This window comes from Tiliqua scincoides, chromosome 5 (genome assembly GCF_035046505.1).
Source record: "Tiliqua scincoides isolate rTilSci1 chromosome 5, rTilSci1.hap2, whole genome shotgun sequence".
In the NCBI taxonomy this organism is placed as follows: Eukaryota; Metazoa; Chordata; class Lepidosauria; order Squamata; family Scincidae; genus Tiliqua; species Tiliqua scincoides.
In genome coordinates, this window is record NC_089825.1 from 34,864,178 (window position 1) to 34,889,367 (window position 25,190).

The following is a 25,190-nucleotide window of genomic DNA, read 5'->3' on the forward strand; positions in this document are numbered from 1 at the left end:
GAGCCCACCTTTGTTCTGAACGTGAATGGAGTTTTGATTCGAACAAGCCCGAAACCATACTGAGCTTTGGAGAGGTTGCACATCCTCTACAAGGCTTAGGAAAACTCCCAAATGCAACCAGAACAAGGGTCCAGTCATGTCTGGGAGGTCTGCAGGTGGGTAATCCAGGGGTTCAGCATCTGCATTGAGCCAAATTAATGGATGCCGAATCCACGGATAAAGAGGCTGCACCTGTTCGACACAGTTAGATGCAACTATAGAATCTAGACACAAACACAAGAATCTATATGGACACAACCATAAGAATCTATAATCTTACAAAACAAATTCATGAAAGGTGCCCGGCCTAATAGGAATTGCTGGACATTTCTCTTTGAAATACACCTTTAGTTTGAGTAAAATAAATCTTTAAATTTCCCCCTTTTTCTTGATGTTTTTAAATCAGTGCATCTTCCTATGTGCCACTCAAACAAATGGCAAGAAAAAAGGCAATTTTAAAGAATTTATTTTAATAATTTCTTCTTCATTTGGAAAGATTTCTTAAAAACTTCTGTTGTAAATATGTCATTTATTGTTTTAAAAAAACACACATTTTTCCACCACAGCTGGGTTGGTTGTCCTGGCATATATTCTTGCTTGTTTGAAATAATTGCTTTTTGTTTACACGGCTGTGTTTGAAGAAAAATGTTGACTGAAAGTGCTCTAATTTTTTTCTTTTTTTAATCCCTTGTGTCTTTTAAAAACAGGATTTCATGCCTGGGAAAATGCAGAAGGAACGATGCGACACAGTTTTATCTTTAATTAAAAGAGGCTGCTGGTCAGATTCCATTGAAAGCCCCCAAGTTGGCGTGACGCTGCCCGACAAGCAAGTTAAAAATATACAGGTGACGCCTGAAGAGGTTACAGTCCAGCTACGCCCAGGTTTGCTTATCAAGGAAAAATGTTGTTTAATATAAATCCTATATATTGCATTGGTACTGCTTTTGACAAGAGAGGACAAGAGGAGTGATCTCTAGTCCTGGGCAGCTGTTGCTGTTTCGGTACTGAAGAAGGGTTGAAGGCACAGAACGTTAAAACAAGTATTTGAGACTCTGTGGGATATGCAATTGTCACTGATCATGCTACACATTTTCAACTGGGCAGCAGTGTTGGCTTTCCCAATTTTTATGTCCCTGCCATCTGTTTAAATAGCTAATAAGCTTGCTGGTCATTATCCTTTGTCTAATTGCCACTAAATGTTCATTTAAATTGGGTAATTGGAAGTGAATAACTCAGTAGTCATTTACCCATCACTCTCAGCCAAATCCTGCAAATGGGTATCTGCATCCATTGCCTGTATGTCTCAGGCAGGCCTCTTTCTTTCAGGGTGGAAACCAGTGCATATCTGTCCAGCTGCAGGTTTTTTGGCTATGAGGCTAACAGCCCAATCCTATTCATGTCTACTCAGAAGTAAATCCTCAGAAGCTTCCTTTCAGGTGTCCAGCATGTTTATCTATTTAAATACTTATTGGTGCTTGCTTTTGCAAACAGTTAGGGTTTTTTGTTTTGTTGAAACTTGCAACATTGCTCTGAGAGCAAGGGATGACTTTGTGATTGCCACAAATGCTAGCCAATCAGCACTGTGCACAGTTAGATGGAGAGGTGGGAAGCAAGTGGCTTTGTATGACTGACTAGAGCCCGCATTCTACACAGTTGGTATCTCCTGAAACAAGAAAAGCCATTTTCTTGAGCAAAATTTAGTTTGGGCGTTTAATTATCCAAAAAGAGCTGAGTGAAGACTTATACCAGGCTCACAGCTCAAGCTAGGTGCGCATGTCTTCACCTTGACTTTAGCATCTCAAAACATGGTAATTTAACTACTGTGCTGCCAACTATTGATCTTGCCCAAGGACCTATTCATTGTCCTTCTTTAAGCCATTTCTGCCCAACTTTGCATATACACAACAGGGATCAAATGTGTACACTTGTGGACTGGGCAAAAATGGGTTAAGAAGTCAGCTGGTATGTTGATAAGCATCCAGTATTGGGCAAGGCATTCGTGCACAGAGCCCCATCTGAATTGCAGCCTGTGAACGCAAAACAAATTTGCACAGGTGGTGCCCCCTCCAAAAGTCAGTTGATTGGCTCTATCAAATCTAACTACATCAGCCTTCTATCTAGTGGCTGCGTCCAGGCAGACTCTTGTGCATGTTCTGTTTGCGTGTAGTCTGCTGACTCATGTGAGAAAATAACATATGCAAAATGAGTGATGCCTTTTTCATTTAGTAGATGATCAATGGAAGATCATGGGACTACATTAATAATTGTCAAGTTCTCAAACTCCCTTTCCCATTATTTACACTGAGGGAATCTTCAGCCCATCCATAGCCAGTTCCCATCCATAGCCAGTTGCTTCTTGTGGAATGGTCTGCATTCTCTACCAATCAGATGAGACAAAATCTTCCCCACCATTAGCCCTTTGAATCACTTTCTTGCAAATCTTGTGTTCTGCACTTCTGCCTCTTGCATAGCAGACACTTTTATTTACCAAATCATTTTACTATAAGCAGAAATCAGTTTGGAGATCTTGTATGAATACCTGCCTTCTCCCAAAGCTCCATACTGAGGTATAATAAAACGTCTGCCAGTCCCCAGTAAAGATAAGACTGGGATGGCTGCTGATTCTTTTAATTACAGAAGGACATATTTACCCAGCTGATGCTGACCATAATTGTTAGACATGTTCAGGTATAAGCTTGGTCTACTATAAACAGTTACTGTGGTATACTAATGCAGAACAGAATAGAGGCGTTAATTGTTTATTCATAATACTGGTGTTCCAGACTCTTGGGGATTAAAAGTGATCCTTTAAATTGAACAAAACAGCTCTATTCATGACAACAGTAAAAGTATGTGGGGGTTGCCTGGAAATCTGGAACCTCTGGATGAACTTCAGTGGGGGGGGGGAGAGAATAAATAACATTCAGTGTGGTTTTAGCACACTGAATTCTTCAAGATCTGCTTAGTTCTTAGAGCATCTGGGCATGTGCAGGAGTTTGTGAGCTGTGTGTCCAAAGAGTCAAGTCCCAATCTTGTCCATTGCCTGACTTGCAGGGGTTAGTAGCTTGCGGACCTCAATGGCCTACTTCCTTGCTTGCGTCTTAGTGATTGGTCAGGCTGTTCTTATTCCACTGCTACTTTCACTTCCCGTATTTACTCTCTCCAGTCTGGAGTAAGATTCCTGCTCCTGCACTGCACCTGTCAGAACAGGGCTTCCTGGTAAAATGAGTACTGAGGCATGGGCGAGGGAAATTTAATCAGGAATGTATTTTCTAGTGCAGAGGATGAGTGTTGCCAGGGTAAGACATTGTGGCATGACTTTATAAACCAGCTCATCTCTGACAAGTCCCTCTTTGGTGCTTTTGAAAGCCACCAACAGATCAAGGCAGTGGTATCATTTCCATAATAAACAGCAGCAGTGTTAAAGTGTTAGTTGCAACTGGGGGAACCTGGGGGCTTCCCTAGATGAAGTCGTCCAAACAAACATGTCAGTTTCTTACCACATGAATGAATTTATGCAGCATTAGGTTTGTTGCATTGTACATCTCCTTGCAGCCTCTATAGTCCTGCTGTTCGTTGCAACTATCTTCTCCTGCCCCTTTTTGAGACAGTTTCATGCTGATAGCAAGCAGGTCATCCAAATTGTAGCAAAATTACGAAGCTGTGTTTAAAAGAAAAAATTTCTGTGGTTAGTGTTGTTGAGCAAAACCACAGCTTCAGTTCGTGGGGGATAATCAAGTGGTGTTTGTTGCAAGGATGGAGTTTCCACAAGCAAGGAAGGAAATAGCAGAGTGGTTGTGTGCAGTGGCCTAAAGTCTTTGAGAGCAAACTAGTAGAGAGCGATAAGCAAACTATAATCAGTGGTTATGTTAGTATTTTGCCTTACTAGCTTTCATCTCCAGGAAAAGTCTCTTTTGACCTTACGTTTTCTTCCCAGCAAAGGCTTCAGGGAACTGTTACGCCATTTCTTGTTGTCCCAGATCTTTGCCATACAAGGCGATTTAATAAATCTCCCACTGTTTGGTGCCTTGAGCCACAAAGTACAGCCGGATTTGCTTAGTTTCTCTGTGAAGTCAAGCTGGATTTTTGCTCTCCCTTTCTTCACTGTCCTTACGATGGACAGCTGCAAGTCTAGAAACCAGAAGGGTGTGCTCATAGTTTTTAGCAGTTTACCGTTTCAAATGAATAAACCGTTCCTGTTGAGGCTCGACTCTTGATGGGTTTTTTTCTTCCAAAATGATTTGTCACGTTTATGTCCCACCTGTCCTCCAAGGAACTTGGGGTGGCATGCATGAATCTACCCCATTTTTTCCCACAATAATTCTAAGAGATAGGTTAGGTTCAGTGACATGTCCAAAGCCACCCAATTCTTCAAGGAAGTTTATAAAATCAATGTAATTTTCTTGTTATAGTTCGTAATTAAGTTGGAAAAACTTTACTCTTCATGGAAAAGTGTTGCAGCAAAAGATGAACCCAAAAGCCACATCTCGCAAGACTAAGTAGGTCCAACCAAAATGGCACATTCTTATTAAAGATTTTGAGTTCTCCAGAACACTTCATTAGGCTTGATGGTTCAGCAAAGCAAAAAAAGAGGTGGGAGGCAGCAGGGAATCCAACAATTTTTAACTAAAAAAAACAGCGAACAAAGCTGGGGTTGGTTTTACCCCAGCGAACAAAGCTGGGGTTGGTTTTAAGTATTGCACCAGGTACAGAGACCATGACAACTCTGGACTAGGTAGTATTGCCTAGTTGTTGAAGAGCTCTTAATCCTCCAAAGAGGAAAGTTTGATCTTCTAGAAACAGATTATTTTTCTACAAGTCTTGGAATTCCTCTTCTATATGGCTATTTGTGGAATTTGCCAAAGTGCACACAAATTGAACATAGCCATGTCAGTCTATTTGTATTGGCAACCTTCAGTCTCGAAAGACTATGGTATCGCGCTCTGAAAGGTGGTTCTGGCACAGCATCTAGTGTGGCTGAAAAGGCCAATCCGGGAGTGACAATCCCTTCCACATCGGGAGCAAGTGCAGTCTGTCCCTGGTCTGTCTCCCTGGCTATGGGCCTTCCTTCTTTGCCTCTTAGCCTCAGACTGTTGGCAAAGTGTCTCTTCAAACTGGGAAAGGCCATGCTGCACAGCCTGCCTCCAAGCGGGCCGCTCAGAGGCCAGGGTTTCCCACTTGTTGAGGTCCATCCCTAAGGCCTTCAGATCCCTCTTGCAGAAAGCCATACTTGGTAAATACCTTTTCAAACCCACCAAAATTGCACAAGTTCTTGAGCAAGCTTTCCAAGTTCTCTTGAACCTTTCCATCAAGCTGAGTGATCAGCAAAGCAAATATAAAACATTGATAGTAGTTCTGCTAACAGAAAAGCCTTCAGATTAAATAAGAACAAAAGATGTGCTTGGAAAAAAGCAGATTACTTGAAAATATGGTTAGTTTCTTGTAACTTCCTTTTATGGGGAGCTGTGTTAATTTAGAACCCTGAAGCCTGGTGTCATCTCAAAATTTCAGCCTGTGTTTTGTGCCACAAAGTCTACATTCCAGTAGGAATTCCCAGCAAACAGCCCTCAAAACAACGTATACTACAGAGATCCTCTTACTGCAGTTGAAGCCTATCTTCTTATGATCTTCAACGTACCCATCCACGTTCTGACAATGGAAAAAAATAATGTGGTTTCTTGCATGACAACCAAAATACAGATTTTGCTGCAAAACCTGAGTTGCAGTCAGGGTTCCTTATTAACACCTAAAGAACAACAGATGAATATTGCCATATTTTCTCAGCTGCTCCTGATACCCAAGTACATCGCAGTGGGGGATTCTTCACCCATTAGTCTGGCGAGTTGCTTTCTTGACCATTACCTTCTGCCTTTGTCTTCAAAATCAGTCCATTCAAGAGCACGTTTCCTGTAATCAGTGTTTTATGCCTCTTTTATGAACCCAAACCACTAAGGCCCAGTAAGCCAAAACACATTACAGCTGTCTTCCTGAATAGACACCACCCACATCTTTTGGGTTGTTAAAAATAAGAGTTGGAGAAAATTTTATAAGAAGAATTCTTTTTCCTCATCTCTTCTTTGAGGTTGCTGGCAGCCTTTTTGCCTGGCATCTCTGAATTGTCAACACGCTCCACACAAATTTTAAGGATTTGGATTTTTGTAAGACCATCTTTACTACAGAGTATGTTCCTACTGAGTTTGCTCTTGGAACATCAAGAAAGCAAGTATTTTAGGTTTGGATGATGCAGCAGGTACTGTTATTGGGGTTCAAGCATGTGCGGGGAGGATACACTTTACCTCAGGCCTAGATATTGAGAGGGGGCCAGCCAAGGTAGTAACCTCATTACTGTGTGAAAAAGTGAACCTAAACTGGAGGTTACGCTTGTGAATATTTGTAGGAATGTATATTCCTTGTGTCTGTATTCTGGCACCATGTATGCAAAGGAAAAAGGGCATGACCCAGTCAACTCAAGGTCCTCTGATGCACCTCACCTTCAGAAATGACTGAATGTGAGAAGCAGGGGGAGAGGTGTTGAAGAAAGTGGAGTTAGGACAGATGTATTTTCTCCTTGGACACAGAATGGCATCACATGTACTCAAGCCAATCCAACTCCCCCCCCCCATTTGTCTATCGATTTCCTGGCAAATGGCAATAGGGATACAAAGAAACCAGTTCTAGTGAAAAAGAAATTCACAATACTTGAGAACACATGTGCTTTTGATTTGCACACATAAATCATCTCTGTGGTTTACTGTGGCAGTGAAACGTACAAGGAATCTGTTGACTGTGCTACTGGATTTACTTTAGGCAATTTGGCTGTAGACATTGAAAGGCAGGGCATGTCTGCCTAAACATAGAAAGAGTGGACAGGTGCTTTGGCTTTGATGACTCATCAGCCAGAAAATGCTGTAATGGGTATTGTTTCACAGCTTATTTTAAACCTCAGTACACAGCTTGCTGCCAGTATTTCAAGATGATTTTCCCAGTATAGCAGGACACAGTAGATATACCAAAGCTGAGTGTCCTTGGAGTCAAAGGAAAGAACAACCAAGCAGTGCTCACTATATATCTACCTGGACAGGACTGGAGGTAAGGGATTAGAGATTGCTGGTGGAAGTAACCCAGTAGAAATGTAGTCCCTGCCACTATATAAGAAGTCTGCTATAAGGAGGACACTGTGCTGTGCTGCAAGGTGTGAGAACCCAGTTGACAACTGAGTGGAGCCCATCAGTGTGTAGAGGCTGCCCAGCTGAATGATGGGAGGTCTGCTCAGGTTGGCGTTGAAAAGATTACCAACCAGATCAGTCACAGGCAGACGCGTTTTTCAAGGTGCTGTTCTGCTTTTCACTTGGCAGAATTTTCTGGACAGAGATTAGTTCTGCATTGTTTGTTTGATTTTAGTGCCAGTATTGTCAAGTGCAAAGTTTTAGGATGAATATTCAGATGGGGGACTAATCTGATTAAAGTTTTTCTATAGTTGTCTACAGATTATTTCACACTGTAACTTGTTATATAAGTAGCATAATGTCTCTGGAATTCAACATTTATCAAAAAGAAATTGAACCGCACCGGATTCCGGGAGATTTCTTGTTTTCCTCAACCAACATAATGCCACTGTAGCCTCAAATGAGAAGCAGCCTTCCTTTTTCCTTCTTTCTTGCTCCCTTCCCTCATTAAAAAAAAAATAATTAAAAAAAGAGGCCAGTAGCTGGTTCAAAATACAGGGGTCAACAATCAACTGCTCAAGAGATTTTTCTGAACTTAGTTTGACAAGTTATACTGCCTTGTTTCACTCTTGGCGATAGAAACAAAGAGTCTATGGCAGGAAACCATTTGAGAAGAGAAGGGGGTGATCCTCTTGAAATTTATGTTCTCTTGTCTGTTCTGCAGCTACTCTAGTACTGCTGAACTTTCACTTTGATTCTTGTCCAGCTGCATAGGTTTGGGAAGATGGGCCCCAGATTTCTGATGAACCTAAGCTGGAGCAGAACCTAAGCTTGAAGTGCAGCTTCCTGTTCAAGGATATTCCATTTGTAATGAAAATAAATGGGTTCATTCAGACACTGACTGTCATGAACAAATAGTTATTTGTACACAAATCAAGCCATGTTTGGGGTCTGGTTTGTATGAATTGGCATCATGCCAGATGGATGTCATGCTCTGAAGTGCAAAAGAGGGTATATGCAGAGGTGTGTGTGTGTTCTATCACTAAAACTTAAAATTCACTTTAAAGTATTAAAGATGTTTTCTTTGGAAGACTGAAGCTGCAGAGTAGGATCTGTTGTGGGATACCTGAACGCCTTAAGAGATAATTGTGAATAAGCATAGGCTTTGTTTGTATAATGAATACAGTAACAATTAATGACACTCCTGCATGTTATATATTATTCAACATGAAATTTCATGAAGAATGCAATGAAACAAATTGCATTTAAATACCTGTATTCTATCAAAAGTGATGGACAAATAACCAGCAAAGGAAAACACAACTGCCTTATGTAACAAAAAGTGGATTTTCTTAACTCAAAACCGATTGATGAGACTGATTGTTCTGAGAATGGTCTGGTATGAGAGGAGGACAATCATGGGAGTGATGCAATGAGCTCTTGCACTGGATGACGGAAACCCTGCTTATGCTTCTGCTGCCCTCGCTGACTTTACAATCCAAAATGGGGAAAATGACAGGAAGGGAACAGGAGAGGTGGGGGGGGGGAATAACAATGGCCAAATGCAGTTTTGTATACTTAACATTTAGTAATGGTTGGAAATTAGGATTAAGAGGATAAACCAAATGAAATTTTTTTTAGAAATAAGATGTGCTTACAGGCTTAAAAACAAACATGAATACTCAGAAATGTTGATTTTAGTTTCTTCTTTTTCCATACCAGAATCTGAAGTCAGTTTTCTATTGAAAGTCCAGCCTCTCGAAAAATACCCTGTTGACCTCTACTATTTAGTGGATGTGTCGGCATCTATGCACAAAAATATAGAAAAATTGAACTCTGTTGGATCTGATTTATCTAAAAAGATGGAAAATATTTCTCTGGATTTACGACTTGGATTTGGCTCCTATGTGGATAAGACAGTGTCACCATACATCAGTATTCATCCAGGAAGAATCCACAATCAGTGCAGGTAGGTAGCATTAAATAGATATCCTTGTAAAAATCCAGGGAGTGTAGCACATGCCCCAGGCTGCCCCAAATGAGCTTCATCTCAGTGTTTGGAGAAAGGTATGGAACAGAACAAATAAGCAAATGCTTGTACGTAAGTACTTGCCATAAATTGCTACAGTGCCAGACTAACATCTTTTTTTTTTTTTTGGCACAGTTGTGGTGAATAATTCTGATTCCCCTCTCCTTATTTTTGGCCTTTTTCTATTGCCTCAAAAGTGTCTGTGATGTCTCAACATCTTGAAGAGCCTGTTAGGTCATTCAGAAGCAGTAGCTATTGTTCCATTATTGTTGATTGACCACCATCTTCCCCAACTGACCGGTAAACATAGAACCAGGCTTTAAGCCAGCTCACTGGACTGTGAAGTCCACTCCATTGCCAGAAGTAGGAAATTCAAGTGGCTCCACAGATTCCCTTTACCTGGATCTAATTCCACAGGAAAATAAGGTTGACAGCCACAGGATATATAAAAATAGAGTCATGCGCCCTTTGTGCATTTGTCCAGGATTACCTAGTGGGTAACTAGGAGGAAGGAGGTGATGTTGCAGGTACTCAGGAGGACATATTGTACAGATTTTCTCCTCACCCAAATGGGTGTTCTTGGCACTTCGCTCCATTCACTTCTATGGTGAGTAATTACAAGCTGGACTGGGAGGCTTCCCCTTGGGGTGAAGATTCCATCCTGTTACCATAATATTGTACCATTATACCACAGCTGACCCGGAACGTTTTGGCAGCAGAGGTGTTATGTGTCAATGTTGCCCCCTTTAACCTGTGATGTGCCAGCCTCTGCTCCTCTCACATTCTGATTGGAGAACCAAGAGGAGAATGGAGCAGAAGAGTTTGTGAGGGAGAGACTTGTGCTCCATCCCACTCTGTTTTCCAGTCTAGGGAGTTGGAGGGCAATGGAGGCAAGTGACAGACTGCCTGAGATGACAACCTCAGTGGGCCTCATGGAAGGGGTGGCCCTTTGCCATAATATTGCAAGCCACCTTCAGTGGGATGGCAAGATTTCCGACAAATAATATTATTACACTGGCACACATTTAAACATGTTCTTCAGTCTTTTTGCTAATTTAAGATACACTTTCAGTGTATCTACTTTTGTTTCCAATGCATTGTGGGCCTATGCAAATGCAATAGATTTGTGTTAGAGCTAGCTACTCCTAACTTTGCTTTAAATCAAACATTTAGCATCATGTTGCATGTGTTATTTTACCACACAGTGATTTTGATCTGGACTGTATGCCACCTCACAGTTATATCCATGTATTGTCATTGACTGATAAGATCACAGAGTTCAGAAATGCCATTCAGAAGCAAAAAATTTCAGGCAACATTGACACACCTGAAGGAGGCTTTGATGCTATGCTTCAGGCAGCTGTGTGCCAGGTAAGAGTTTTAGTTGTAGATTTTTGTTGTGTTACATGTAGGGTCTTTGTATCCATGGGGGACCCCCCACAGATACCAAAAATCACGGATAGTCAAATCCATGACTTTCTTCCAACCTGGCCTCCAAACGCGACCGGAGCATGAAAGCGAATGTTTTCTACCTGGGCTCCAGTCGCATCCAGAGCCCTTCTGAGTCTTGTAGAGGCAGCACGGCACCACGTGCCTCTCCAAGGCTCAGAATGCTGCCTGGAGACTTTAGAACGTGACTTCCTTTTTGGCGAAAACCAGAAGTTGTGTTCTAAAGGCTCTGGGCAGCATTCTGAGCTTGAGAAGCCACATGTGGTGGCATGTAGCCTCTCTGAGGCTCAGAAAAAAATCTCCCTTATGCAGCCAGAACAAGATTCAGGTTGCGTCTGGGAGCTCTGCAGGGGAAAAGATCTGGTTGTCCAACATCCGCAGTAAGGAAAATCCGTAGATGCCAGATCCGCAGATTGAGGCCCCACCTGTCTAGCTGAATAAGCATGATAAACACCAGTATGCTGTGATTTGAGACCCCTTCTAACACAAAATTAGTTGAGAGCTTTCATATCTAAATTCTTCTTGCCCTAATACTTAAACAAAGTTAATTGAAGTAGGGAAGAGCAAGGCCATGTAGCATTTGACAGTGAGGTGGAAGAGCTTGTGCAGGCTCCAAGGGCAAGCAGGAAACCAGAGATTTAAGGAAGGGGATGATATCGCCGCTGTTGCAAGAGAGGTGATTGATTTTGGCAGCAAGATGGTGGCTGGAGGCAAGGGGTGGAGACGACGGGACATATAGATCAAACGAACATTATCTTATGAAAAGCAATATATACAAGGAGATTCCGGATACCTCATTTTAAAGTTTGAGGTTAATTTCTGTTCTTGGTTTTTCCCTAGAGCCATATTGGTTGGCGTAAAGAAGCAAAGCGTCTACTCCTCATGATGACAGATCAAACCTCTCACCTGGCCCTTGACAGTAAATTAGCAGGGATAGTAATTCCTAATGATGGGAACTGCCATTTGAAAGATAATGTGTACATCAAAGCAACCACTATGGTATGGTATATGTCCTATACAGTGTTACCTTTGGATCATGGTTCCCAAAGCATGGGCCTCTGTATTGAGATGCAGCTGCTAGGGAGGCATCAATGTTGGCCAGATCTCTTCTTTCTTGTTTCTGGGCTTTGATTGGTTAGGAAGATTCCTTCCCAACCCATTTCCCTTCCACTTGGTGCAGTGTGAGTAACTGTGTAGATCATGGGCCTTGTGCTGATTAGTGGAGAAGGGGATGCTGGTGAGATAACCTGCTCTTGTTCTGTTTATTCATTGAGAGCCATGCGTGGAAGACAGACCACCAAGAAAAGTAGGCTGGCCCTCTAATTCCTCCTCTCCACTTTTATTGTTTTCTGTTCCTCCTCCATGTGCAAGACTTTAGAACCAAAAAGAAAGAGAGAAGCCAGTAACCATCTGTAGATAGTGCACTTGGCATTGAAACTGAAGCAACCGCAAAACATTAACAGCAACATGTCGTGTTCCCACATGAACTCTGTTATACTTGAATAGCTAATTCTAATTGGTACAAATCATATGCCTGGATTTTGCAGCCTAATGTCCACCTCTCTGTTCATGTCCAAAAAGGCAGAATATAAATAAATATTCTGGGGATCCTATCACAGATTTGGGGTAAAATGCAATTAGCTCAGGGTATGATTTCTCTGCCCTTACGAATGCTGGCCAGATGTCAGGTTCTTCTCTTTCCTTATCCTCATATCCTGTTCAGTCTCATTTTCCCTGGCTTAATTTATATGCAATCGCAGACAGCCAGGAGTAATAAAATCAGCCAAAAATCTGGATGCAGTGTCAGTAGGCTGGTGCAGGCCTTTCTGCAAATGCTGCTTGCTCTAGAGTAGTCGCAAACATGCTTTATAGCAAATTTGCGGCACTCTAGGCTGGCGCAGCAACTACTGTACCGACAGAAGAGTAGAACTGTGCTTTTAGTTACTTTATCATTTCTTTGCTTGGTTCCCTTCTGGGGTCTCTACCTGGGTGGTAGAGGTAAAGAACTGCAGTGAGTTAACTCCTTGGCCTGCAGCAGTTTGTATGCTTTTTTTCAGAGAAAGGTGTGGGGGAGGGGAAATGGCAACAAATCTAGAAACATGGTAGATCTAGAATCTAGTAGATTCTAAATCTAGAAACATGGTGGATCCCATGTTTCATATTGGGGCAAAAAATTAGATCCAAGCCTGGAAAGACTATTACCTTAGCTTACTGTTATGTGTGCTGACGTTTTGCACTCTTCATTTTAGCAATTGCTGCAGTGGGCATACAATTTACGTAACTTATGAGCTTGTCTGGTCTCCCTTTAAGCATTTGGAGATTTATAGCCAAGATATATCAGTTCTGTGTATGTTAGGTACATTGTCTGCTACAGTGTAAACAATGCTATGAATATGAAAATATTTATAACTATTAACTTTATCCCCTTTTGTGACTTACAGGAACATCCATCACTTGGCCAACTTTCTGAAAAGCTCATAGACAACAATATTAATGCAATTTTTGCAGTCCAAGGAAGCCAGTTTCACTGGTATAAGGTATGTTTAAACCTTAGAACGTTGTGTTTTCTAAAAGCAATATTTATCTTGGCATTATAACTGATGATTGCATTGTTCTCCCGTAGGGCCTTTTGCCTCTGCTACCTGGTACTATTGCAAAACAGATAGAATCACAAACTGCAAATCTCAGCGACTTGGTGGTAGAAGCCTATGAGGTATTTTGCTTTTGAAGTTCTTGTACAACTGTGAAATTATATTCCCCTCTGGCTTTGAGAAAACAATTAGGCAAGTTAACATTTCGTGGGTTCCAAATACCATTGCAAAATAGCTGGATGGCCACAGATTCATAAGAACATAAGAAGAGCCCCTCTGGATCAGGCCATAGGGCCATCTAGTTCAGCCTCCTGTATCTTACAGTGGCCCATTGGATACTCAGGGAGAACACAAGACAACAAAACACCTGCGTCCTTTTGCTACTCCCTTGCATCTGGAATCCTGTGGCAGCCTACTACTAAAACCGGAGGCTGCATATACCCATCATGGCTTATAACTTGTAATGGACTTTTCCCCACACTCCTGTACATGAATGAGGTCACATTCATTCCACCAGCTCTTCAACTGGCTGTTTTGGGGGATGACAACAAGAAAGACATGTCTAAAACCAGATTAGCAGGATGCTGTGAGACAGTTTTTACCTTTGCAATCTTCCTTCCTCTTCTTGTTTCTCATTTATTTTATTTTCCTCCCTCCAAAATGATGTCAGATCCATCACCTGGATCTAAGAACTTTCAAGACACACAAATTCTATTCACAATGACATATGATGCTTAAGCTAAGGAGGTACAGGGGGGCCCCCATATATACGGTTTCCTTATTTGTGGATATAGGTCCACAGCCCCTCATGCCACCATACTCACGCCTGCCACCCCCTCCCAGCTGAGCTCCCCTCACTTCCAGAGGGTCTTCTGAGCTCAACAAAGGCTGTGCATGTTCGCCAGCGGCCTCTGCTTGGCACAGAATGATGATTACAGGCCGCAAAACACTAATTCCGGTTTTTGGACGAAAGTGACATTTTTATGTCTTTCAAAGGCATTAGGAGGGCTGGGGAAGCCCAGAGGCTCCCCTCACCTCTGGGGGCTGTTCCCTCATATCAATGGTTTCACTTAACCATGGGGTATTCTGGAATGAGATCCCTGCAGATACAGGGCATGCCTGTACCATAAATTAGTCTGAATTAAGGCTATAACTTTAAAATGTTCAGTGAGCTAGTTATGCATTCAGAATAATCCTGTTTTTCAGCCCAGTGCAATTTAATGTATCGGTGTAGTGCATGTTTGATTAATCCTCCCTTATTTGGAAGTCCTTGGATCTAGAAAATGAGCACCTTGTATTAAGAAGGGGGCAGACTAGAATGATCGTATTTAAAGTCTCCATACTCCTAGCAAGACAAGCAGCTACTGCCATATTTCCTGGCATAGAAATCTTGTTCCTTCTCACAAGAAAAAACCAGGAAGCGACTTATCCACTGCTTTATGTCCTTGTTTCTCTGTCAATGGTTGATGCTCAGAGGGAGAACAGCAGGGAAAACTGTGGCCACTCATGAGAACAAGAAAGTAATTTTTTGCTCCACAGGTGGAGCAATTACTCTTTTGGGGCCAAATCCTATCCAACTTTCCAGCCCTGGTACAGCCATGCCAATGGGGTTTGTTCTGCATCCTGTGGTGGGAAAGTAGTTATGGAGGCCTCCACAAGGTAAGGGATCATTTGTTCCCTCGCCTAGGGGCTGCATTGCAGCTGCACCGGGGCTGGAAAATTGGATAGGATGGGCCTTTACTCTCTCTAGAAAAGATAAGTAATACTACTGGAGTTATAATGAGCAATACTCTTCCTGCTAGGTGCATTAGGCAATGCAGAAGGAGGCATTCTGGATACTTAATTGTAGTAGCTTTGGGAACCAGTTGCCATTGTAAGTGCACCAGGCATCTGTACACATCTTGACTTATGAAGGGGTTAAAAGGATGTGTAAACTGGCCCAGTAGAATTAGAGTAGAATGTTGGATTATCATAAGCACTGAATTGCACAACTGTAAAAACTAACTGGAAATGGGCATTGCTCACCTCCTCCTCCTATTCAGGATTATTAGTTCTCCTGGTGTGGCACATAATGGAGTCTTTATGTAGAAAACAATTCATTCCTTTATCCAGAGAGACAGATGAGCTTTCTCATTTTGGTTAAATCCACGGAGTCAGGCATGCTAGCGCTGATTGGATACTAATGGGCAGTCTGCATTGCCATGTAGTGCAGTGGAATTCTTTTGTTTGTTGTTTCAGAAGCTGCTTTCTGAAGTGAAAATTCAGGTGGAGAACAGCATCCAAGATATAAATGTCAAAGTTACTGCAATGTGTCCTGATGGAAGTAGAACAACAGGCTTAGAGGGATGCAAAAATGTGATATCCACAGCTGAAGTAGGAAAATTCCTCTATTCACAAAGGAGATGAAATATTTTGAAATGTTTGTATAATAGCTTTTCAGTTGAAGGGGGTCTTTACGTGGATTGCAAAGTAGATTTATTTTATGGTTCACAGTCTAGGACCCTCTACGTTGTCCACTGATTTCATTTCAAGTTTAAATCCAAGAATAAGCATTTCTCCTTATGAATATGCAGTGAGCTCAAGCCAAGGTAGGAGATGCCTAGGGCTTTTGAGAATTTCCCTCTGCTCCCAAAGTCAAGAGGTTACATCTGCTCAAGTAGCATTTCTAAGATTCTGTCAACTGAAGTATGTTTAATAATGGGGGCAAGGCCATATAGTTATCATAGGCACACATCATTTTAAAAAGTGTTAACTGTTTCTAAGAGCATCCTCTTCCTTTAATCTGGCATACATTATTTCAGTCAATCCCTGTTTTATTATTGGGCATGTCTTAATGCTTCAGGATGGTCCCAATTTATCATTTTGTGCACATGGTGCTTCTCTGCTAAAAGAAATAAGAAGCTGCCTGATACCGAATCAGACCACTGGCTCATCTAGCTTAGTATTGTCTATACTCACGGCAGCAACTCTCGGGGGGGGGGGGGTCTACCACTGAGCTGTGTCCTTAAATTTGAAATCCCTGTAAATTGGGGAAGTTTGCATGCAAAACACCAGCACAGGTCTGCAGTGGGCAGATGCAGTATAATGTCAGCCCAATCCTATCCACACTTTCCTGGTAGTGAGCCCAATTGACTCTAATGGGACTTACTTCTGAGTAGACATGCAAAGGATTGGGCTCTGTGTTTCCTAACCATTGCTCTGCTCATCAAAATTACTAGTTCGTGGGCAACCAAGGGTGTACATGTTCATACTTAATTTTGTTTTAAAAAGAAAAGCTCATTATTATATATTTCTGTTGGAGAGGGGGGAATCATTGGGATAGCAGTTTTAAGAGAAATGTAAGATTCATTTATTGCAGGTTGATCACCAATTATATTTAATTCTGATGGTCTGTCTTATCCCATTCATGATAGTGACAAAAAAAAAATGAGAATTTTGTTACAGAGAAAGTCAGCGAATTGCTTTTCTCTTAATACAGGTGGAGCTGGTTTATCCACAAATTTTATATTCACAAATCTGGCTCATCGCAGGTCCCCCAAACTGTGTTGAGCCAGACTTGGCTCCACCTGAACACTTTGAAGGGGACCAGAGCAGAGCTGAGCTCTAGACCATAGGGCTTTCTGAAGCCTGCAAAGGCTGTGTACATCTGCCCGTGTCCTCTGCGGGCTTCAGAATGGCCGAAAAGGCAAAAAAAAAAAAAAGCTATTTCCAGTTTCCAGAGGGAAACCAGAAGTGATATTTTTAATGCCTTATAAGGCATTGGGAGGCCCAGGGAAGCCCTCTGGAGGTGACTGGAGCAGAGCTCTGGTTTCCTTTGGAGGGTTTAAGTCAGGGGTGTCAAACATAAGGCCCTGGGGCCAGATGCGGCCCCCAGAAGCTTTTATCCAGCCCTCAGGCTTTCAGCTGCTGAGGTGTTACAGCTGAAATGGCAACCCACATTAAATTTGGGCTTTCCCAAATCTTGAAATATGATCAAGATTTGCATACTTTCTCTTGAGTTTCTATATGAGAGAAGGGTCTGATTTCTGGCCATTAGCTGCTTAATGATGTCACTTTCTGCTTAGTGACATCACTTCCGGCCCTCAGCTGGAGTCCTGAATGCTAACTTTGACCCTCTGTATGAAACGAGTTTGACACCCCTGGTTTAAGTGGTTGAGAAATCCCAGATTTTCTTATCTGCGGTTTTCAGTATCTGTGGGGGATCTGAGAATGAATCCCTTGCGGATACAAGGCCCCACCTGTAACCAGTGTTTAAAAAATATGATACACTTCAAAGTGGCTCATATGTCCGACAAGTTTCAAAGCCTACTTTTGATGCTCTTTATCTGTATCAAAACTGTTTTGAACAGGTGCTTTTCAACATATCCATTGCCATGAAAGGATGCAGCGCAACAGAAGGAAGCCAGTATGTGACACTAAGAGTTCTTGGTTTCAATGAATCTGCCAGGGTTAACATACAGAGAAAATGTGGTTGCCATTGTGAGGACAGCATGAAGCACCAAAGAACATGCATCAGTGAGCTATTTCAGGATGCCACATCTCCTTCCTCCAATGGCAGTGGCTGGAGTTCTAGTGGCGAACTCTCTTCTGAGCAATGCAAAATGGAAAAGAACCATCCCGTGTGCAGTGGTCATGGAGGCTGCGTGGGTGGAAAATGCATTTGTCACAAATCCAAATTTGGCAGTATATATGGCAAGTACTGTGAAAAGGATGACTTTTCCTGCCCGTATCATCTTGGAAACTTGTGCGCTGGTAAGCTCCAAAATCTTGCTCTATTTACCCATTCAGCTTGTTGTTGTTTCAGTTACAATTGATAGTTTGCCTCATCCTTATGGCCCAACACGGCCAATATAGCCCTTAGCATCTGTTTTTGCAGTTTCTTGAGTGTCCTAACAATAACCCTGGAAGGTAAATGAGTATTGGTCGCTCCATGTTGCATCAGGGGTGGGATGGGCCTGAAACTGAGAAGGAGTAGCTTGCCTAGGACCACCTAGTGAGAACTGATGGCAGATGTGAGATTGAAAGGGAAGTCCTGAGTCACAGCTCACATTACTAGTGTTCTTGTTGTGAGGTTTTTTTTCTGCATTTTTCATTTGCATCTCAGTCTCCAAGGTTCCAGATGCAGCTATAATAGCTATTAACAATTATACAAATGGCTAAAATCCCTAGTTCAATGAACAACTTAAAAATCTTTCTTTGACAACATGATACTATGTAACACATAACTCCACTCAAAAACATATAGTGTAGTGTCCAAAAAAGCTAACTGGGAAAAGTTTTTTTCCCCCACCAGGTAGGCTTCTACGTTTTAGGGATGAAATGCCCTCCCGCAATGGACAAAATGTCCCATTTGGCTTTAGTTTTAGCCTTGTATAATACCTAAAATTTATGTCCTGCTGTGTCAATATGAAATCTACCTTGTTTCTCTTTTTTTTTTTCTGAAGGAACCTGTGGGTGGGTGGGTTATTTGTTTGTTTTCTAAGTAAACCCTGGAGGATGGGCTGAGTAAAAATATTTCAGAGCTGTGGGGATACAGACTTTTTTTTTCTTCCTTTTGTCCATGTAACTGTGTGTGTACTGAAACCCTCCTAATCTAAGTCTGCATTAAAAACAACAACACACACCTAAACTCCATCTTTCTAAGTTCTGTGGGACTCAAAAGTCCTGTAGAAATGTTGTCCTAATAAAATCATTAACCTAAAAACACGTCTTGCAGCCCCGTGCTGTGCACAGTGACTCAGAAGTAAGTCCCACTAAATTCATTGGAGCTGGTTCCTAGGTAAGTGTGCATAGGATTGTAGCCTTAAAAATAGTGGGAGTAAGCTGTCTGACATTTTTTGAGGTTACCAAGCAGCCACCCTATGGACTATTTTTTCAGGAAGGCTACATAGGCAGAAGGCATTTTCATAGTACCCTTGACAAAATGTTGTCATCTCATTCTTTAACTCCTGCTGAGGGATCCGGAGGAAGGTGTGTACACACCAGATGCTGATACAGCCACACATTTGATGCCTGGAGGGACATTAAAGGTGACTTGGCTTTTTCTCGCTTTGGTTTTGAGGAAGGTTTGTTAGTCATCCATATGTGTGGCTCTAAGTGGTTCTACGTGGGGAAGAAAGTAAAGGTTGCTCACCTGTAGCTAGTATGCTTCAAGAATTATCTCCCATAGCAGTGGTTCTCAAAGTTCCCTGGAGCTTTACTCCTGGGGTAAGTCTTTGCAGGGGTGGGAGTGGTGGCAGCGAAGCGATCCCCAGGATTGTGCCCCTGCAGGGGAAGGCGGGCTATTTCTAAACTAAGCATATGTTCTCTCAGGGTCAGGAGGGGGCGTGGGGAGCCCCACAGAGGGCTTGCAGGGCTCCCCACAGCTTCTGAATAGTGAAAGTTGCAAGCACGATTAAACCGGAAGGGGAATTTTTGGTTTCATTGCATCTGCAACTTTCACTATTTAGAAGCCATGGGGAGCCCTACAAGCACCCTGCGGGGCTCCCCACACCCCCAGACCCTGAGAGCATGTATGGTTAGTTTAAAAAGAGCCCCCCCTTCCCCGGCAGGGGCATGATCCTGGGGTTTGCTTCATTACTTTCCCCCTGCCCCCACCCCTTAAAGGGAACAGGGCTTTGTTACATGAGCTGGTAGGTCCCATAGTTCTGTGTTTGAAATTCCCACCGAAGTAAACATCAGGTGCATAAGTTGGAAGAGTGAAGGCTTTGGGTGCCTTCAGCTACAACCAGATATCAGGAAAATTTTCTGCAATGTTGAGCATGGCTTCTGCAGAATTTCCTGCCAAATGGCCTTCCTATCCAATGATTATGTGTGTATCTGTGCAGTGACCCAAGAGCAATAGTTACAAGTAAGTAACCATGTTTCCCTTAATTCCTACAACAGTTTGAAGTAGGTCGGTGTTGTTCCAGTTTTAAAATGAAATGTTGAGAGCTAATAACACAGGCCAACACACATTTTGATTCCTTAAACGTTACACCAATTCCTGGGTATATTTGGGGTGCTGATTCCAAAAATGGCATCCGTTTTGCCCTATCACGTCTAGTTTTGAAGACACGACATAGCCTCATTAGTGAACGGTTCAAGCAGCTTCCTCATGAGGAAGCCTACACCATGGCTTCCTCATGAGGAAGCTGCTTGAACCATTCACTAATAAGGCTATACTATATCTCCGAAACTAGACGTGATAGGGCAAAACCTATCAACCATTTTTTGAATTAGCACCCCAAATTCATATCTAAACACCATAAAGTTTGCGAAAAACTTTTCTGACCCTCAATTTTGTAGGCCTGTGTAATTTCCTTCAGGCTACCTGGTGGGTCCACGGCTGAGCTTTTTATGGCTTTTGGACCAGGATGGCTGTTATATACCTGTGTGTTGGTGACTGTTCCTTCTTTACAATTTTGGTATAGTTCTAAGAGCACCATAAAAACTTCTGGATCAGACCAAAAAATTAATCTGGTTAAGCATCCTTTTTTCCCCCACAGCAGTTAACCAGGTGCTTCCAGAAAGCCCACAAGTGGATAATGACAGCGGTAGTCATCCCATGCTGTTGCACCCCCAGCAACTGGTATCCAATGGCATACTGCCTCTGATCACAGAAGTTTATCTTGTTTCCAGTGGGTGATAGCTTGCAGTTCACAGCAAAATAAAAAATCAGTATTAAAAGCATGATGCAAACAGCAGCAAAAATGTCTTGCACTAAAATTACAAGCACAGCTGTAAACATCTTGGCAGACATGAGTCCTCAAAGCATGTTGGAACAGTCACATTTTCACTGCTTGCCAAAACCAAGTTGCCCATATTCAGGAGGGAGGTCTACAATCTCAGTACTACATAAAGGTGACCCTCACTTTTGTGCCCAACCACTGTACCTACAATGATGAGCAGGGCCCCAATGCTGATTTTAAGATATCACAGGCCTTTTTCACTTTGGTATTCTCAAGCTTAACTATGGGGAGAAAATAGAGAACGCTTTATGAGCCGAGTGTCCCTCAACAACAACCCCCCCACAAGCTTTGGGGACTATCCTCTGCCTAGGATGTGCTGGGAAAGGAGAGGGGTTTACAAATCCATGAAGCTCTTGCAATCAGTTCCTGAGAATATCAAGAGTATATGAGGCAGCCTGTCTCCTGCCTTCCCAGGGGCTACTGAAAGACTTCCCCCCTCTTGAGGGGAAGGTAAGAAAGTAGAAACCCAGGACACAAAGCTCTTGTCACCAGCTTCTGAGAAACCATCAAGGCAACATTGATTCTTCAATTTTTTACAGCATGTTTAATAATTAAATTTACACTCTTGTAACTTACTTACGTAATTTTAATGTAATCTTTCATGTACTTTTATAGCAATAAATTGTACAATATTAATTGACAGTCAGTGGAAATGAAATAGTGCTGGAGTTACACACTCCAATTTACAGGTAATCGTTGACAATTTGGGAACAGCATTTTGGATGAATTATACATTGAGTTCATCTTTATTGGGCAAATAGAATGTCTACTCTGGATGTGACTGGGTCATATGAATGAAAATGGCCAGATTTGTCATTTCATTCATTCATTAGAAAAGGTATTGAGAACAAAACAGCTAATATTATAATGCCATTGTACAAATCTATGGTAAGGCCACACCTGGAGTATTGTGTCCAGTTCTAGTTGCCGCATCTCAAAAAAGACATAGTGGAAATGGAGAAGTGCAAGAGAGAGCGACTAAGATGATTACTGGGCTGGGGCACCTTCCTGATGAGGAAAGGCTATGGCGTTTGGGCCTCTTCAGCCTAGAAAAGAGGCGCCTGAGGGGGGACATGATTGAGACATACAAAATTATGCAGGGAATGGATAGTGTGGATAGAGAGATGCTCTTTACACTCTCTCATAACACCAGAACCAGGGGACAGACGCTAAAATTGAGTGTTGGGAGGGTTAGGACAAACAAAAGAAAATATTTCTTTACTCAGCGTGTGGTTGGTCTGTGGAACACCTTGCCACAGGATGTGGTGACGGCATCTGGCCTGGATGCCTTTAAAAGGGGATTGGACAAGTTTCTGGAGGAAAAATCCATTACAGGTTACAAACCATGATGCGTATGTGCAACCTCCTGATTTTAGAAATGGGCTATATCAGGATGCCAGATGCAAGGGAGGGCACCAGGATGCAGGTCTCTTGTTATCAGGTGTGCTCCCTGGGGCACTTGGTGGGGCCGCTGTGTAATTCAGGAAGCTGGACTAGATGGGCCTATGGCCTGATCCAGTGGGGCTGTTCTTATGTTCTTATTCATTCATTCATTCCTTTTCCAGGGAACGGTGAATGTGAAGCTGGCAAATGCAAATGTTTCAGTGGCTGGGAAGGTGATCATTGTCAGTGTTCATTGTCACTGCAAAAGCACTGCATTAATTCCTATGGCCAGATCTGCAGTGGAAGAGGAACTTGTGTGTGTGGAAAATGCAAGTGCACGGATCCCAGCAGTTTTGGCCATTTGTGTGAATTCTGTCCTACTTGTAGAACAGCTTGCAATGAAAAGAGGTATGTCTCTTATAGTGGTTTAAGTTTAAGCATTCTAAAATAAACACAGACTATATGCAAACCCGTTTCACAAAACTTTTGCACTGATCCATGTGGCCTTCTATGGGTGAGTTGTTTCAGGAGAAAATAGTTAATTGGGATAGGTTCTTCCATAAAGACATAGTTTTGTCCTTTTCAGGAGAAGACAGGAATGTATGGATTGCTCTGCACTGGCCTTTGGGGACCATTGACCCGCCAGTTATGCATCAGTGAGCAGTCCTTGTCTAGGGCTTAAGGTTTCCTCATTTTGAGACTAAACTGCTTGTAGAAAGGGTTTGAGGGCCCAATCCGATCCAATTTTCCAGTGCCAATGCAGCCCTCAGGAAAGGAAACCAAAGTTACCTTACCTTGAGAAGGCCTCAGTGACTGACCCTTCCCACTGCAGGATGCAGCACATACCCCATTGGCATGGCTGCATCAGTGCTGGAAAGTTGGATAGGATTGAGCCTTGAGCTTCTTAATATAATGTACAAGTGCAGTGCAGTCCAGTCCAGTGGAATGAGATACATTAATTGCTCCTCTATCCTTTATTCCCTTGTTTCATTGGGTTTAAGCTGGTGTCATGACCTCCATCTGGGCATCTCTTTGTTTCATTGGGTTTAAGCTGGTGTCATGACCTCCATCTGGGCATCTCTTTGCTACTTGTGTATTACTCCCTACTGACCTGAGAGCCCAACTCTCAATCTAACTGAGTTAGGACCACATTCTCTGCACTAAGCTGCTATGCAGCTTACTTGACGTGTTCATGTTTCAAAAATAAGGTTCATCTGCTAGTCCTAACTCAGCCACAAGCATCATCTTGTTATCTCTGCCTATGTTTCTGTTGAGTAGTTGCAAGTGCTTTCAGAAGCAAATTCTGCAATTCCCCGGGTAGCAAAAATTCAAGTAGGAAAGATGGTAATTAGGAAGGCAGGTTTAGCTTTGATAGACTGGGTATTACTGTTAAGCTTCATTTGCCAGTTTGTGTCCTACTATACGAGTAAGTTTCTGAAAGGCAAGTAATAGATGTCTTTAAAAGTCCTTCATGTGTCTTGTTCATGTTCTGAAGAGCATATTATAGCTGAGTTTGTAGCAAAGTATGTCAATAAAGACATGTGAAATCCTATTCATTTTTTCTTTTGCAAATACTGTTCTGCAGTGAGGGGAGTAGTAAGGTTCATTTTTGAAGCCAGGGCATTTCCTGTCCCAGTGGTTAACCTACCCTCGTTCAAGGGTTGTTTGTGCTCATTGTAATCCTTATTGCTAGTAAGAGTGGGCCAATTGGGACTGGAGGGTGGGGGAGAGAGCATGTGCATGCACATTTCCTCATCCTTCCCCAGCCAGTGCATTGTCTCGCAGCATAGTAATGCAGGACAGTCCATCCAAACCTCCCCTTTACAATACATTAAATACTGCTTTGAAGTACTTTGGTAGGGGTTTATGGGCCAGATGGACACATACGCTAATGCATTCACTTTCACTTTGCTTTATAGGAATTGTGCACCCTGTCGTCGTACTAACTTGTCTCAAATTACACTTGACCAGTGCAAAACTTCATGCACTTACAGGGTGCATTATAGTGAACAACTGTCAGGTAGGTTTAAAAAAAAATTGTGCTCTTGTTTTAAATAGTGCCTTGGTGTGAAGTGGTCGTTATTTCCCTTTTATCCCTTTTGTCCTTTCCCTTGCATAATACATGGTTCTTGATACAGGGCCTCACAGTGTGGATGTGTGTCCTACCTAAGCAAATTGTGTCACTTTGCTTGTGACATAGGGACAGCAAATAGGTCAGGCTTAATTTGTGGGTACATCTGGCACAAGCCACCAATCTAAGCTTTGGACAAAATATTGATTGTCATATAAACTAATATAGACATTTGCTTTAAAATAAAATAATTCCATTTAACAGCAATAACTATATACTTACATCATAACACACTGTTTCTCAAACTTTTTAGCTCTGGGACTCTCTTTTAAAAATGACAATCTATAGCGACCCTCTAGACAGAAAAACAGATCTAGAAATTGCATTTATTAATATAATTAATAAACTATTAATGAATGGTACTATGCTCCCAAGGCTGCTAGATACCTTACATATAGTGTGGGTGTGTAGACATTGGCTAGACTCTCCCTAGAAATGGAGTTCAAGGACTGTTCCCCCAAACCTTTAAAGTAATTTCAGGGTACCCAGAAGGCTGAACTGGGGAGCAAGATGGGCAACTGGGAACTTTCAGGCCAGACAGAAGGCTGAAACTGAGTTTACTGGAGAAAATTGGAAAATGTGACATTTTAATTTGGGGGTATAAAGATTGCCTCATACCAGCTAATGATTTTCTTTTGCAAACTAGGCAAGGGTGCTTGTCAAGTTTTGCTT

General features: G+C 42.3%; 1 protein-coding gene across 1 annotated transcript in view; it reads left to right on the forward strand.

Annotated features, from left to right (window-relative positions):
- ITGB8 (integrin subunit beta 8) overlaps positions 1-25,190 on the forward strand; it is a 58,757-nt gene that overhangs the window by 30,218 nt on the left and 3,349 nt on the right. Inside the window, exons 3-12 of the mRNA XM_066629068.1 lie at positions 747-921; positions 8,928-9,174; positions 10,440-10,605; positions 11,524-11,682; positions 13,125-13,220; positions 13,307-13,396; positions 15,513-15,647; positions 17,624-18,026; positions 22,570-22,795; positions 24,307-24,407. Coding sequence (XP_066485165.1) covers positions 747-921; positions 8,928-9,174; positions 10,440-10,605; positions 11,524-11,682; positions 13,125-13,220; positions 13,307-13,396; positions 15,513-15,647; positions 17,624-18,026; positions 22,570-22,795; positions 24,307-24,407 — 1,798 coding nt within the window. The remainder of the gene's footprint in view (positions 1-746; positions 922-8,927; positions 9,175-10,439; positions 10,606-11,523; positions 11,683-13,124; positions 13,221-13,306; positions 13,397-15,512; positions 15,648-17,623; positions 18,027-22,569; positions 22,796-24,306; positions 24,408-25,190) is intronic.